This window comes from Equus caballus, chromosome 1 (assembly GCF_041296265.1).
Source record: "Equus caballus isolate H_3958 breed thoroughbred chromosome 1, TB-T2T, whole genome shotgun sequence".
In the NCBI taxonomy this organism is placed as follows: Eukaryota; Metazoa; Chordata; class Mammalia; order Perissodactyla; family Equidae; genus Equus; species Equus caballus.
The window spans coordinates 125,892,872-125,909,574 of NC_091684.1; the positions used below are offsets into that span (position 1 = coordinate 125,892,872).

The following is a 16,703-nucleotide window of genomic DNA, read 5'->3' on the forward strand; positions in this document are numbered from 1 at the left end:
CTGGTTAAAATGTTTTAGGAATCTTAAAATCTTAAGGACAGCTGACAAACTAGTAAGGAATTATCATTCCACAACTAAAATAAAGCAAGAACTTGATAGAAGCAAAGGGGTGGAGTGGAAGCAACTTTTATCCTGAAGATACTTGCCAATCCAGGTGAAACTAAGCCTGGAGCAACAGACCCATATACTTGGGTGTCTAGATTTAAATTAACTATCAAGTTAAACTATTAAAGTATTATGTCTTCATAATAACAAAATTTAAAGTGAGCAAAATATGAAAGACTAACTTTATTTATATTACATGTTGAGTTCTGTTGATGGGCAAGTAATGCTGGGGTAATAAAATAAACAATTGACAACTTCAAATCTTCAGGTCATTCATTTTTTGCCTTGATTTCAGCAAATCATTTATGTTAATATTTTTCATATAATTGCATTTTATTAACAGTGGTCTGAGTGCATACTTTGTATGATTTCTATTTTTAAAAACTTGTTAAGGTGCGTTTTATGGCCAAAAATGTGGCCTATCTTGGTGAATGTTCTGTAAGCTTGAGGTGTATTCTGTTGAAGGAATTTATAAATGTCAATTTGATCTAGTTGATGTTTAGTTCGACCATGTCCTTCCTGAGTTTCCATCTCTTTGCTTACATTACCATCTGTTCTTTCATGGTGTCTACCTTTTCCACTAGAGCTCTTAGCATATTAATCATAGTTGTTTTATATTCCCTATCTGATAATTTCAACATCTCTGCCAAAACTGAGTCTGGTTGATGCTTTCTCTGTCTCTTCAAATTGTTTTTTTGTATGCTATGTAATTTTTTGTTAAAAATTGGACATGATGCACTGGTTAAAAGGAACTGAGGCAAATAGGCCTTTAGTGCGATGTTTTAGATTTACCTGGGTAGTAGTTAGACTGCTTAGCATTTGCTACAGCTGCAAGTGTGAGAGGCTAAAATCTCATCTGGTGTCCTGGTTTTAGTCTCCTGTTGTCACTGGGTTTCCCTAGAGACTTTTTAAATAGGGTTCTAGCTTGCAGTTCTTTCACAAGTACTCCTGTTGTTATACAGGAGCCCTATTGATGTTGTGAGGTGAGGGGGGAGGGAAAGCATTTCACAGTCCAATGATTAGGTCTCAGTCTTTTAGTGAGCCTGTGCCCCAGTCTTGACCTTCACAAGTCCTTCTGCTATCTCCCCCCTCCACACACACACACTTAGGTAAAACAGGAAGGCTAGAAGGACCTGGAGTTGGGCATTTCCCTTTCCCTGGGTTGGTTTGGCCCTTGACTCAGGCCTTGCTAAGAACAGAACTCTCAGGGCATATTGCAAAATGAATACTTTCCCCTTCCTCCTGCCAGAATCACAAGAAGATTTTCCTCTAATCTTCACTGTGAGAACCTGGTAGTGTTCCTAAAACTCACAAAAGTTTGTCCTACCTCCCAAGACTGGGTTCCTTGGAGTTTTTAACTGTCAATCTTGTCCACAATGAGCCTCTGGCAATTTGTCAATTGTGGTTTAAGTCTCCTTAGCTTGGTACTGGCTCCTGCAGAGTTTTTGCTTCTGCTATGGTGGAATGTGATTCTCTGTTCTGCTCCTCTCTCCAATTTTGGAGGCAGCAGTTTGCCCTGTGACCTCAATTCTCTAATGGATCTAAGAAGAGTTGTTGATTTTCAGTTTGCTCAGCTTTTTTCTTACTTTGAGAATGGGAGTGATGACTTCCAAGCTCCTTACATGCCCAACTGGAAAGCCGTAAGATGTTTTTAAAGTCCAAACAGAACCATAAGAAAAATTAAGCGGAACAGATCCAATCTATTCCACACCTAAGAAAACGAAATTTAACGCACACCATAGCATTAACTTTTCCACATAAACTAGTTAAGGAACAGCTCTTAGTTATATTTAGTGTAAAAGTAAGTCCTTGCATTTAGAAGATTCAAAAATCACTTGTGTGTAGTTGACATGATGTGCTACTCAGATCCCTCTTCAAGGAGTTGCTGCCCAACTCATGAGTACTGCCAGTGGACAGCCTTCAGCTCCACCTGCTTCTGGACTGGCCTCAGCTACAGAGGTCATGCTCTTCCCAAGGACCCACAACCAACGACTGATCAAGGTGGGGTACGGAAGCCCATCATCTCAGCCCAGTGCAGGACAACCTGATGAGCTGATTCCACTGACCTGTACTGTAGGCCAGCTTTTCTCTCTGGCCAGTCAGGCTCCCTTTCCCTTCTTTTTACTGGGCACTCTGCATGTCTAACTCCATCTTGGAGGCTGCTTCCCAAAGAAAACAAGTGGTAACAGTTTGTCAAGTCTATTCTTCTTCCAATTGAAACTTGCTAATCTCCCCTTGGAAACTCTTAACATCATGAGAAAGGGTCAAATATAGATACAGTATAAAATCAGTTGAGATAACAACTAATTGCAAATACTCATTTTAAAAATGAAAATATTTCCTTTCCTAAACATCCTATAAATAAACTTACCTTCTATCCTAGGTTTGGAAACACTGGGGCTTGTCCCATGGCCTAGTGGTTAAGTATGGCATGCTCCACTTACGTGGCTCGGGTTCAGTTCCTGGGTGCAGACCTACACCACTTGTTGGTGGCCATGCTGTGGTGGTGACCTACATACAAAATAGAGGAAGACTGGCACAGACGTTAGTTTAGGGCGAATCTTCCTCAAGCAAAAAGAGCAAGATTGGCAAGAGATGTTATCTCAGGGCTAGCAAAACAAAAAAATATTTTCTTGAGACCTGGAAGTAGCTGTTCATCTCCTGGCATTTGAAGGCCTCCTCGGTGAATTTCTTCCAAGACTTCAGAGTAAAGCCCCAGATCTGGGCTGGTTCCCAGGAGGGTTTGTTCCCAGACTTTGCCATCTGAATGCAGGAAATGCTGATGCTGCAAAATGATTGAGATTGGGTCTGAGGGCGAGAAGGCCTGGTGCTCAGCTCTGAGGCTACCTTGAGTTCAGAAGTTGTTCTTTAAAAATAAGTAGTAAATACAGTGCTGAGTCATAAGTGCTGGAGACATGCCAAGAAGCATACAAAGAAAATGTGGAAAAATTGAACGGTAAGCATGATTTTATTTAAGATATAACTTGTTCACAAAAATTGCTCAGAAATGTCAAATAATAAGCATGTACCAACAGATGGCCCTAAGTGAAGTTGGCTTTTACATTTATTGATATTGATTAAAGTTATTTTCCATTTTGGAACTTCCCAGGCACATAAAAATACATTTTTGAGACAACCAAATCTAAGACAACCTTTAGGGAAGACAGTATGTAAAACTCTACATAAAAAACTTCTGTGGCCAAGTAAAAAGAGAACTAAAGAATTTAACTAAAGTACTTTATTTTTCATATTAATAATTACATTTTCAAAAATGATACAATTCACATTATCAATAGCATAAATCTAGAGCTTAAAGTAGGAAATGTAACTGTAAACAGCCTATATACACTTTGCATTACTGATACAATTTTATACACATAATCCTATATACTATCCAATAATCTCCAGAGAAAAGACCTACAAATCTACTTGTCTAGACAGTAGACAACAATTTCTAAAATGAACCGAAATAAAGATTGCTCCTTCTCAACTGCATGTGGTGGAAATGCATATGTATGAAGATTAAATCTGAGATATTTATTACATTGAAGACATTTAACTCTGTTCCATGCCAGCCATGAGTGACAGTGCTAGAGATTCCACTGTGGGAAAAATAGAAATAAGGTTGGAAAAAAAAATGGTTTAAAACATCTGAATAAGGCTTTAATAAATTCAGAACTGAAAGTATTTAAAGACTTTTCTATTTTTAATTAAAATATTGATTATTTTTAATGTATAATCAAGATGATAATCTTTACTAAGTAAAAATTCAAAAAGTAAGATTTATTTCTATTTCAGATCATTTTAATTTTGAAAACAAAAAGTTTGTGCGTTTCACTGAACAAATCACATTTGTCTCATATGTCATAAAACCATATGGGTCAGTTCATCACAAAATGCCATGTTCTAACCTACGAATGGAATCTACTTGCATAAGAATCACCCAAAGCAACAATGGACAAATGCATCCATGTTTCCTCTAACACATTTCTAACAACATTTTAAAAAACGTTTAGCTCTTAATGAATATATTACAATTTGAATATGCAGAAATAGGGAAAAGATTAACCCTGCATACTTTTCCAAAGAAAAGTCGTGCAAAGAGATACTATTTAGCTCTTTGTTTTTGCAGATTAAATAGCTCTCTTCTCCCTGTGACCCACCCCAGACGCTGCCTGCTTCACATACTGTGTTCTAAACTGTCAGGCCTGCGTTTCCTTGTGCAAAAGGCAGCCTTGGAAGTTTCTAAGTTGCTAAAAAAAACCCCTCTATCTTTGGAAAGGGAATAGTTACAAAGGTTATACATGATAGTAAAGGGCAACCAAAACCTATTCTACCATCTGCTTTATTCAGTAACAGTTCTAGAACCACTGCTGTAACAAATGACACGCCAGACAGCACGACCGTTAGTCTCAGTGTCTTACATCTGACATTCATTTGTTCCATTGCTATTCTCAAAAAACAGTTCAAAGCACGGCACAACTGCTGAGGGACCTTCCAGGTTTGCAATGGTGAAAAATTCTAATCTTCATGAGGTCAGTACCAAAACTATAACACACAGACTTAGATACAAGAAAATATAAAAACTGTAATATTTTAACATGGTGTACTCACGATGGGGAAAGGATCCTCTACAGACGGCTTTGTTTAAAACGGTTACAAGAAACATATGGCAGTTTTTAAAATCAGACTCCATTTTCTCTATAGATTCCATTCTAGGAAAGAAGGTAAATTTCAGTTTAAGAAGTGCATAAGAGGTCAATAGGTAGGCTACAAAATACCTTTGGAGTAATGTTAAATGTACTTCAGTTTAATTATTTAGAATCCTAAGTCTAAAGATTATAAAATAAAATATAAAATTTCCTGCTTTACTTTAAAATAAAAACTTTCCAAGTATCTGAAGGAAATGCTCAGCAGGATATAAAACTTCTGTTTCAGGATGGCACTGAGTCCTGGAGCTAGGATGACTGGGGATATTCCCTTTTCCATTTGACAGGCCTGTGTTTTTACTTTTCATAAGCATATCTTCTTTTAGAAATAAAGAACACGTTAAAGATATGAAATCGCAAATTTTAAAATTATTATAAAACTTTTTACTATGGGAAATCAGACATATATAGGAGAGAACTACTCAGTGGACTTTCACATGCCCACACTCAAGACGAGCAGTCATGCAGCCCCAGGCAGTCCTACATACACCCCAGCCCCACCACATTGAGAAGCAATTTGAGACATCACAGCATTTCAGTCATAAATACTTCAGTGTGGATATATTAAAGATAAAGACTCTTTTTAAAACAAAGCTACAATACCATCTGCTTAAAAATATTTAACAATGATTTTTTATATCATCAAATAATCAGTGGTCAAATTTCACATTGCTTTTGCAATTTTTCACTTTTCTGCTTTAAGTTTGAATCAGGATCAATTAATTTCCATAAATTGCGATGGTTCTTATACTTAAGTCCTCCTCACTCCCTGCTTTTTTTTTTTTTTTTTTTTTTGAGGAAGATTAGCTCTCAGCTAACTACTGCCAGTCCTCCTCTTTTTGTTGATGAAGCCTGGCCCTGAGCTAACATCCGTGCCCATCTTTCTCTACTTTATATGTGGGATGCCTACCCACAGCATGGTGTGCCAAGCGGTGCCATGTCTGCACCCAGGATCCGAACCAGCGAACCCCGGGCCGCTGAGAAGCGGAACGTGCGAACTTAACTGCTGCGCCACCGGGCCGGCCCCAACCTGCTTTTTTCTTACAAGTTACATGTTGAAGAAACTGAAGCAGTTCAATTTCAGCAAAGCATATGCAGCAGTATTATTATTTTCTCCTTCACCCCCCAGTGACATGGAAAGAGAAATATACTTTACACACTTTGAGACAGCAAAAAGCAAGTAAGAAATCTGTTTACATCCCTGCAATTATGAATTTTACCTACTATCTTAGTTTCTTCATTCAGAATATTTTGATATAGGCATAGGTTAAGATTTTTAATTAAATTAGCACTATAATGGACTCTTACCTCCTCAGTAACACTGACTAGTATCGCAACAACCAGGTCATCCAGGCTCGCTTGCACTTTTATTTCAGGGAAGTAATGGCAGCATTATCATTGCATTAATTTTATAAACAAGACAGGGACAAACTACTGAGCTGTACACTGAAGCTAACAGTAGAGGATGGTGCTCTAGATCAAAGAGGAAGTTCCTCCTCACCTGTCGTCTGACTGCAGGGCACCTGCCTTTCTATGTGGCAGGTATGAATAATAAACACTCTGAAAGTAAAGTACAACTTTGGACTATAATCTACCATGATGTAGAGAATTTGTTGTAAAATAATTCAGCAAGTATGTGGGTGTGGTTGGTGAACAAAGATGAGAACTGCTGCTGGTAACTGCTGAAGAGGGGTGATGGGCACCCGGGGTTTGTCTGCTGTTTTCTCTACCTCTGTGTATGTCTGAAGGTGTTCATAACAAAAACTTAACAAAATCTATAAAACAAAACATGCATGTAATCTAAGAATATTTGCTTGTCCTAATTAAAAGACGTCAGTTTTTATTGTTTTACCACTCATAAAAGAATTGCACAATTCTTGATGTGGCCTAGTTTAGGTGAACAAATTCAATTATTCAATTCTTTCCCTAAATACAAGTATATGTGACGTATGGCCTAGAGGGAAAAAAAGGCTCCTAGATGAAGCCAGTTAAAAGGTAAGGCAAAACAGTCATAGCACAGAGGTTCCACAGGCCACATACTTACCGCCAAGCCCCCAGGCCCGCCTGCCAGCCCTCTGCAAACATGAGAGCCAAGTTCAACACCTTCATGATGGCTTCCTTCACAAAGCTGACCTGGAGAGCAAAGCCACAGAGAGAACACTGGCTCTGTAACTATGCTTGGACACCGACACCAACACTTTTACATAATTTAAATGAGTCACAGAAAACCCTCATCAGTGCAATGACTGCCTCCTACATCATAAGGAAGGTTTCGAGGCTCTGAATAGAGTGTACTTGGAATTGGTCCACACATCTACTGCACCTGTGATAGAGGTAGCAGTAGTAGCAGAGTCTGACAAATAGAGTAAGCTACCACATCCTGGGATGGCCATTTAAATTCACCACTGAAATAGAGCAAGTCAGTCCAGTGGCTGTAAAAATGACTTAATCCCCTGAATTCACACAAAGCTGGACATGCTTCCTGACTAAAGCACTATTACTCCACAGCTACAGATACAATTTTCCAACTGAATCCAAGTGCAGTGCAGAGTGAGTGAAGACTGTCACAGTACAGTTCTCAACTGTTTCTTTCAGGTATAATTTCTGATAATATGGCACACACTTATAACTTCATTTGATCTGGTTCTTCCTTAAAGAATATTCTGCAGAAAAGAAGCTTAATAAGTATAAAATTCCAAAGCAGCGGGACAACTTCCCTTGGCCAGCTTCACTCCTGCCTTGGTGGCCAAGTCTGCAGGTGACATCTCATGTACCTTTTCTCTCAGCAAACATCGATCATGGATGGTTGACAAATATCTATAGTGAATTTTAATCAACTGATCTAAATCCTTGGCTTCCTCAACTTGATGTTGAAACTCCAGCCCCGTACTGTGAAGAATCTTGGAAGAGAAAGATGAAAAGTTAAATCAGCAGATCAGCAGACTACTTTGAGGACTTGTATGCCAGACACAAAACTTTTTACCAACCTCTTCTACTCCTCTCAAATTCCTCCTTCAATAATCACATCTGTAGAGTTTATAAAGTACCTTCTTTAAAGGTTGACGTTCTTATCTAGAATGATGGTGGGGCCAGTCCTTTAGGACACACCCTTCACAGTGAATAAATGCCTCACTTTGGACTAGCAGACTGTTCCTGGGAGGGAGGGGCAAATATATCAAACTGTATAGAAAATACATTGACTTTTTAAAAACAATTATCAGTTAAATTGAATGTATACATTTTCGTGAGTTCCACTGTTTGTATATTGGTCTTTCTTTTAAAGGAGCATAGATATATTTTAAATAGAAAACAAAAAACAAATTAAGCAAATACTTAAACTCCTACCATTTATTCTCAACAATTAAAGGCTTAGGGCTGGCCCTCTGAAGCCCACTAAATCACGGGAAGCAGAGAGCTCTTCTGCCATATGCACCCTATCTAAAACAAAGGCTTCGAAGGCTCACTTCACCCAAAGGAGGTGGTTTTAGAACTTATATACCAGAATGACTACAAATGAGGTTTTTTAAGCAAGCTTTAAACCACAAATGAGTACTATCCTCCAAAAATACTGCTACTGTTCAAATATCTGAACTCCTCTTCCAGACTTCCTCTAGATCTCATTCTAAGATGTATATGAAAAGCAGTTTCATTTACTTTGTAATGAGTTACTTCTTGTTTTTGAGGAAAAAAGTATATAATCAGGCTGTATCTTCCTCCTTACATACTACACCAGCCTGACGGATTCTGGCTGTTACTAAAAATTGGTGTCATTTTCCAGGGACAGCTGTGTCACCACTAACGAAATTTAAAGAACTATGCAGCAAATTCTGAAGGCAATTCGAAAAGAGGAGCTCTGGGTGTGCCTGTCCCAAGGGGTCACTGGACAGGCGGGGCAGCAGTCTCTGGACACACATGCTCTGGAATATTTAAAAAAAATTCCCCCTGCTGCCATGTTATTTTATGATCAAATTTTTTATGTGTGCTATTTTCACATTTATAGTCTAGAAGTATTTTGTGGGCTCCTTTGTATTTATAAATATATCACAAATAATTCTCTATGAATAGCTGTATACAAGGGGACAGAACTGAGGCAGACACACAGACACGAACCCTGGTCATAATGTAGTTGTGCAAGCTGTTCACAAAGTGCATGAGCTTCACTCTCAAGAGGAACATACGATGAATCTGCTGTCTCACTGGTTCCTTTTGTGGTCCAAACTGAGCAGCTGTGTCTTGCTCACATAAAACTTCTTCTTTAAGTTGTGGTTTTTCAGCAGTACTAGCCAGTTCTGTAAAAGGTTGAAAGAGCAGAGTGGGTGGGAAGAGCATGTACTCAAACCCCAAACGCACACAGCACAGTCAACCCCACAAAGAGCACTCTGCCGGGTGTGCAGCAGGGACCCACCTCCAGTGTGTCTGGAAGGTGAAGCAGTGAAAAGTTCCCTGTGTCACTTTCATTATCACTGTGATTAAAATGTAAATGCAAAGTCCCGTTAACTTGTTATTAAAAATTTTTGCATAATCTATGAAGAATATTTTTTCTGGATAAATTCCTAATCAAGTTATTGTATTTCAGATTGAATGTAGTATAATTTCCTGGTATTTCATTCAGGGAAGTTAATTCTGATGTCTGTAAAACCGCTGCTACAAATACATACCATTTGGGCACTTGAGTATACATTAAAAAATGAGCAAAGATCACCACCTCTTTTTCTCAGGGCTAAAATAAAATTGTGATTTATCTCTTGAAAACAAATCTTACCACCAAAGAGTAAAACATCCAGACTATATTTTGCCCACTTTATTTGCAATAAGAGAAGGAACACCTGATTATAAATTTTTTGACATTCCAAACTTATAACAATGTCCACAGGCCATGGGACCTATGAGAACAAAACAGAAAATTAGAGGAGAAAGTAACCTATTACTTGCAGGTTTTAATAGAAAACAATGTTCTTACAAAGAGATTCAGAACATACCTTGTAGCTCAGGGTCAGACCATCTAAAATATGAACAGGGAGTTTCTTCTTAGCTGTGTCAACATTTTCAAAAGTTATAGATAGACTAGATAAAGAAATTTTAGTTTTAGTTTGTGTGAAAGTACTATGCTCATATAAAAATGTTCTTTAAAAAAAATTAGCATTTTAACATTTACATCATATTCCAAAAAAGACATTGTATTTCATAAAAGGAATACAAATATTCCAATAAAGCCATATTTTCCAGCATATATTCTAGAATAGGAATTTGGTTTTAGAAATAAGGAAGAGGGGCAAAGTTTTCAAATAATGAGTTTAGCTATAAAAGAGAAGAGATACTTAACAAGTGTGGTAAGTTAATTAGGAAAAAAAGACAAAGTCAGGGAAAAAGATACTATAGTTCCCCTTATCTGCAGTTTTGCTGTCCTTGGTTTCAGTTACCTACGGTCAACTGTGGTTTGAAAATATTAAATGGGTGAGACAGAGACCACATTCACATAACTTTTATTATAGTATGTTGTCATAATCGTTCTATTTTATTAGTTATTGTTAATCTCTTACTGTAGCCAATTTATAAATTAAACTTTATCATAGGTATGTATGTATAGGAAAAAAGGGTATATATATATAGGGTTCAGTACTATTTGTGGTTTTAGGCATCCATTGCAGATCTTGGAACATATCCCCTGAGGATAATGGGGGACTCCTGTATAATGATGATAGGGTGGGTGCTTAATTCTGGTAAAATTCAAGCAACAGGCTCAGAAGATGGACCCTCTGCAGAGGGTGGTGGAGAGGGATTGCTTTCCTCATCCTGAAGAGTGTGTGTGTGCAAGTGCATCGACGAGAACGGGGTCTGCTTTTACCATTCTCTCCTAACGCAGGTTTGAATGTGACTCTCAATAGAAAGAAAGCAACCAACGTGCTGCATGGAAACGTCCCTGTGCCAGGCACTACATGGCACTTAAGTGTCCTTATTTCATTTAATCCTCAGAGTAGTCCTGTCTGGGGACTGAGAAATTACCTAAAACTCCCACAGTTATAGAGGTACCAAGCAATGATGCCTGGATGCCGACCAGTGAAGGTTTAAGTGTAAGGCAGAGGTGGGGAGTCAGCCTTACAACCAGTGATGTAAAGAGTGGCATGTGATTTATAAATTGGCCTATTCATTGCATGTCACAGGCACTAGTCCCAACATTCTTCAGCTGATAAGTGTGTTACTTGTGCATCCACTAATTACTTAGTAGGCACCTACTGAAAATCTTGTCAGGCACCATGCTAAGCAGGTGAAAGAAAGTCAATTCCTTCTCCTTCTCCAGGCGCTCACAGCCCAGAGGAAATATGCAGAGTCACCCTCCTGTCACTGAGCAGATGTGGGTGCTGCACCAAGCCAGGCCAGGCAGAGCTTTGAAGGAGAGCAGAGCACTGCCAGGCCATGCAAATGGAAGAGCAAGTAACTGGAGACAGCAGGACACATGAAGGCTTCTGGGGGCAGAGTACAGCTTTTGGGGAAACCAGAAAAATTCTGAATCCCTGAAATGTAAAGTGTGATAGGAGAGAACATATGATGTGTCTGCATGTGTAAGTGTATACGAAAAGAGGCTAGAAAAATGAGCCAGACAGTAAAGTTTTCTCTCTGACGAAAAGCAGCTCAGTCCGTCTGTTATGAGGTGCCAATGAGAAGCCTGAGTGTGAGTGGTGGTGGGAGTTGCTGGTTTATTGTGGTCACTCTGGTGCCCCTGTGGGGGTCAAGTGGAAGGGAGAGAGGCTGAGAGACAGAGATGGTTAGGAGGCACTGAGAGTTAAGGGGAAACATTATCCAGGAGGCAGAATCAAGCAACTAGGGATGTGTGGGAACCAGGAGAGAGGAAGGAATCTAGGGTGAGCCACAGACTGCCTTTGAGCACCAGGATGAACAGTGGTGCTTGACTAGAAGAAACAAAGGGTGGTTTGGGATGAGACAATAATGAGCTCAGTTCTGGATACATGACATTCGAGTACAGTCATGAGGTGCTGACTGTGTAGACACCTGGGCTAAAGGTACTGATCTGCAGGTCATTAATGGTCGCTGAAGCCATCAACATGGAATATAAGTGCCCCAGGCAGGAGTGCTGAGGCAGGAGAGTGAGAAGCTACACCAAGGGCAGGTGGAGGGCAAAGGGCCTGCAGGGAGGCTTCAGAAAGAGCAACAGGGACATGGGAGCGGTGTAAGGCGGGGGAAACTGGGAAGGGCAGGAAAGCAGTGCTGGCATTGATGCTGGAACCAAGGAGACTCGTGGGCCCGGACTCAGTGAGCCTGAGGGCACAGACAGGCACCTAGAACACATGGAAGCCATGGCAGCAGGGGTCCCCAGGGGTGGCTCATTTGTCCTGGGTTAATTTATGAATGGACCGCAATCTCAATGAAAATACCATCAAGATTTTTGTTTCGGTGGAGCTTGACAAGTTGATGATAATGTACATTTGGAAAAATAAATAAGAAAGAATGGCCAGTAAACCTTATTATTAAAATAGAATGCTACTAGCACATGAATAAACAGACAGAACAATGAAATAAGATGGAAAAATCTACAAAGAGACTCAAGTACATATGAAAATTTAATGATAAAGGGGAATCTCAAATAGGGGAAAGACGGATTTTTTTTTTAAAAGAAATAAATGATAGGAACCAACTAGTCATTTGGAAAAAGATAAAACTGGATCTATTTCTCATGTTTTTTAGCAGAATAAATTCCAAGTGGATCAATATCTAAATGTAAAAAAATCCATTCAAGCATTAGAAGAAAAGATGAGTAAATTTCTTTAGAACATGGGAGAGAGTAAAACTTTAACTATGATTTAAAATCCAGAACCAATAAAAGACTGATACATTATAAAACTAAGAAACAAACAAAAAACAATAAAAAAAAACTAAGAAACGTCTGCATGACAAAACAAAAACAAAAAATTGTTTTATCATAAGCAGAATAAAAAGACAAATGTCAAATTGGAAAACCTGTATAAAGAGTTTCTAAAAATGCAGGCGCTGAAGACCAATAACGCGATGCTGACAGAAATGCAAAAATAAACATATCTAAAGATGACTAAACTCATTCATAATTAGAAAAATGTAAATTAAACTACACTGAGATACCATTTCTCACCATTAGACTGGCTAAAATCCAAAAGTCTGACAACATATTCTGTTGGTGAGGCTGTAGAGAAAGCCACTCTACATATTGTTGGTAGGAATTAGAAAAGATACAACCTTTATGAAGAGAAATTTGGTAACAGCTAGCAGAATTACACATGCTTTTACCCTTTCACCTGGCAATCCTATTCTAGGAATATACTGCAAATTTATATGGGCAAAAGTATGAAGTGAAATGTACAAGACTAGCCATTGCATACATGCACAGCAAAAGAATAGAAACCCACATGTCTACCCATAGGACAACTGGTTGAAAGAACACAGTGGAAAGCCCGTCAGCTGTAAAGGAATGAGCACAAGCTCTCTAGCCTGCAAATGGAGTAGGTCGGGATATATTTTAGTTATGTAAGAAAAATAAACCAGGTGTCAGAGAGTATGTACTACACGCTACCTTTATGTAATGTGAGGAGGAAAAGGAATACACAAACATATGTTTTTGGGTCCAAAAAATAAACACTAGAAAGATAAAACAAATCTAATAAAAATGGTTAGCAACAGGGAAGGGAGAAAATGGGCAGGAACAGGAATAGAAGGCATATCTCCCTAAAAGTACCTTTGTACCAGTGATTTTAACTTAAGAAAAATATGCTGTTTTAGTAAACAAGAAAGAAAATTCAATCAAGAAAAGAAAAAAAGCAATTTCTAAAAGCAGAAAAGAAACTAAAACAAATGAACTTGACCCTATGTCAAGGTGGTGGCATAATCACATAAAGAATTACTCCAAGTGACCTTGAAACACAGGATTCTGATGACTTCAAAGTATAGGAAGAGAAAATAATCACAAGCATGTTTTAAATTCTTAGTGGCCTTGTTGCTGTTATTGTTACTTTGAAATTACTACTACTTATTGTAGAATAAAACCAAAAAGCATGTTAATGTGTTAGCACTCATAGGAAGAGATACAAAGGAAAATCAAAGAAGTGAAATGCTGTAATCTTTAATATAAGTTGGAAATATCTACATGAACATTTTTCTGTTTCTACTTATTTCCTAGCTCCATCCACTGAGAGAGCCCAGAAGCAGGGACAATCCAGTACAGAGGAATACTCCGGCACCGAGACGGATGGCTTTTTAAGCCACCAAAGAGACAGGACAAGCGCTCGTGGGAGAGGCACACATGTTGGGGGCAGGAAGTGCACAGGATGAGCCTGGACATCCACTCTTGAAAGGATACTCTCTGAGATTACCACGGTCAAGTGAAGGGGTTCCCTCTAGGTAAAGATGGGACAGTCTGAGCAACAAAAAAAGGATAACTGTAATAGATTGAAACATATTAAATCTAACAAGATTCAAGAGTTTCTGCTGATAATGAAAAACATAACCTTCCCTAGCTCCCTCTGGGGGTTGCTGGGCACCAATTTCTTATTATGAAAAGAATCTAGCAGTTACCCTGCTTTTACTAACCACATAATTGATGAAAATTCTGCATTTATGGAAGAATTAAAGGTAATAAAAGAATGACATAGAAATAAAAGGAATAATCTACTAAGTAGTAGAAAGTTGGTAACCTGGTGTGGTTGTGGGAAGAGAATGCCTTACCTGGCATGTAATGAATGTTAACCATTATCATGATGACTTTTGCAGGACCACTGAGGGAGCCAAGAAAGGAAGCCAAGCAGAGACATGAAACAGGAAAGAGGATGGCCAAACACTGTGGAAGATGAGCCTCTGCTCCACAGAGACGTGGCGATACCAACCCCCAGCTCTGGCCAGTCGCTCAGCAGGCAGACTGACACAAGCAAAGGGCAGGTTAGCTCCACGTCAGGGATAAGCCAATAGAGGTTTCCTCCATGATCCAAAAGCTAGCTTTTACGAAAAACCTATATTTGTACCTGTTTTTGCTAACTGAAAGAAATCTGACAAGGATGTTCGCTTTTATGAAAAAAGGCAAAAAGCAAAAACAGCGTTTAGCACTTTTTTTTTTTTAAAGATTAGCACCTGAGCTAAAATCTGTTGCAGATCTTTCTTTTTTTCTTTTTTCTTCTTCTTCCCAAAGCCCCCAGGTACACAGTTGCATATCCTAGTTGTGAGTGCCTCTGGTTGTGCTATATGGGACGTCGCCTCAGCATGGCCTGATGAGCAGTGCCATGTCTGTGCCCAGGATCCGACCCCGTGAAACCCTGGGCCGCTGCAGCGGAGCAGTGAACTTAACCACTCAGCCACGGGGCGGCCCCAGCACTTGCTTTGCAGTGAGTCGTTACAGAGGCAGTGCCCACCAGGAGCAAGGCCAGAGTTGCCAAGCTCCTTCCCTGGGAACTACACTCAGGATCAAGGCGCCAGAGCTCTGCACTGTGTCTGTGAGCATCTGTGCTTTACCTCAATTTATTTTGGTAGGTTATTTTTCGGGTCTGGGAACACTCAAAATTTTTTCCCATATAAATTAATGGTAATTGCTTTATCGCTTTACGCCATTTTGGCTTAAGAAAGCTTTCATAGGAAAGTTCTACTTTTGGACAACAGGGGAAACCTGTATAACAGTTTTAGAACATGCAACTTCACCCATTAAGTGGCAGAATCTATTTCCCACCCCTGACTGGGCTGGCATGACGCTCGGTTTCACCAACTGCATGTGGTGGAAGTTAGGGTCTGTGAGGCCTGGAGCTCAAGTTTCAGCAGGCCCTGAGGGTTCTGCTCTCACTGTCTTAGAGCGCTGACCGAGACTACTGTGTAAGGAGTCTGTGCAGCTGGCTGGAGGGCAAGGCACATGGAACCGAGAGATGCCACAGCCAAAGGCCAGCACTGACTCTAGTCACGTGAGGGAAGCCATCAGACTCTGAAAGGCTGCATGGTCCCATCTCATCGTCTCCTTTCGCTTAGTGGGCAAGTCATTTAGCTACCTGCTGTCTCAGTTTTCTAATTTGTAAAATAACATTGGTAAACTTCATAGGTTAGTGTGAAGATTAAATAAGGTAATATATATAAAAATTTATAGAAGAGTTGTGATACATGGATTATTTCATAATATTTTAAAATAAAAGTTTGCTCCTGTATTTTACCGTGAACTGTCTTCAGGATAACGTTGTCCTACTGCTTCTTGGAGCTGTACATTAAGAAATGACACATTCTGCCAGGTTTCCTTTTCTCTTATTTTATCAAAAATTGATGTGTAGAAGTCATACATGGTATCTCCACCTTCCATTAAGAAAAAATTTCTCATGGCCTGCAAGTACTCGACCAACCTGAATAGAGAGAAAATAAGTGACAGAAAGATCTTAAGCTCATCAGACAGGATTCTGGATCAGTACCAAGTATTGTATGCTACTATTTTTAGAGAAAACTGGTTTACATTCTACGTTTACTAAAATAAGAAATACTAACACCTCTTAAAGACATTTTTAATAATAAAAATGTTTAATTATCAGAAAGAAATAAATGATTTTTTCATAACATTGTAGAAAATTGGGCAAAGTCACAAAAGTGTAACAAAAAAAAGTTAATCCAAATCCTACCATTCATAGTGAATTTCCATCGTTAATATTTGGGCTATTTATTTCCAGTCTTGTTTTCCATGCATTTAAAAAAACATAGTTCCTATCATATTATATATCTTGCTTTTTAAGCTTTAAGAACATTTTACATTATTTAAAACTCTGTGTAAACATAATTTTTATGAACTTTATAAAGTTCATACATGATATTGATATGCCATATTTTAATATGGATATGCAATAATTTAAAGAAATAGTCATTCATTACTAAGTAATTTCATGTTTTCCCTTG

The 16,703-nt window shown here is 38.8% G+C and overlaps 1 protein-coding gene across 16 annotated transcripts in view; it reads right to left on the bottom strand.

Annotated features, from left to right (window-relative positions):
* Positions 1–16,703, bottom strand: part of TUBGCP5 (tubulin gamma complex component 5) — a 75,975-nt gene that overhangs the window by 24,709 nt on the left and 34,563 nt on the right. For 4 of the 16 annotated variants that reach the window (XM_070231626.1, XM_070231571.1, XM_070231570.1 and 1 more), the window contains 8 exons: positions 15,980–16,162; positions 9,794–9,878; positions 9,577–9,697; positions 8,925–9,103; positions 7,589–7,714; positions 6,859–6,947; positions 4,720–4,820; positions 265–2,890 (listed from right to left, as the gene is read on the bottom strand). In XM_070231626.1, the coding sequence (XP_070087727.1) occupies positions 2,808–2,890; positions 4,720–4,820; positions 6,859–6,947; positions 7,589–7,714; positions 8,925–9,103; positions 9,577–9,697; positions 9,794–9,878; positions 15,980–16,162 (967 nt within the window). In that variant the 3' untranslated portion in view covers positions 265–2,807. Of the gene's footprint in view, positions 1–264; positions 2,891–3,054; positions 3,708–4,719; positions 4,821–6,858; positions 6,948–7,588; positions 7,715–7,801; positions 7,968–8,924; positions 9,104–9,219; positions 9,698–9,793; positions 9,879–13,906; positions 14,215–15,979; positions 16,163–16,703 lie in introns of those variants that run through there. The other 12 variants (XM_070231587.1, XM_070231637.1, XM_070231578.1 and 9 more) reach the window with 7 other exon arrangements.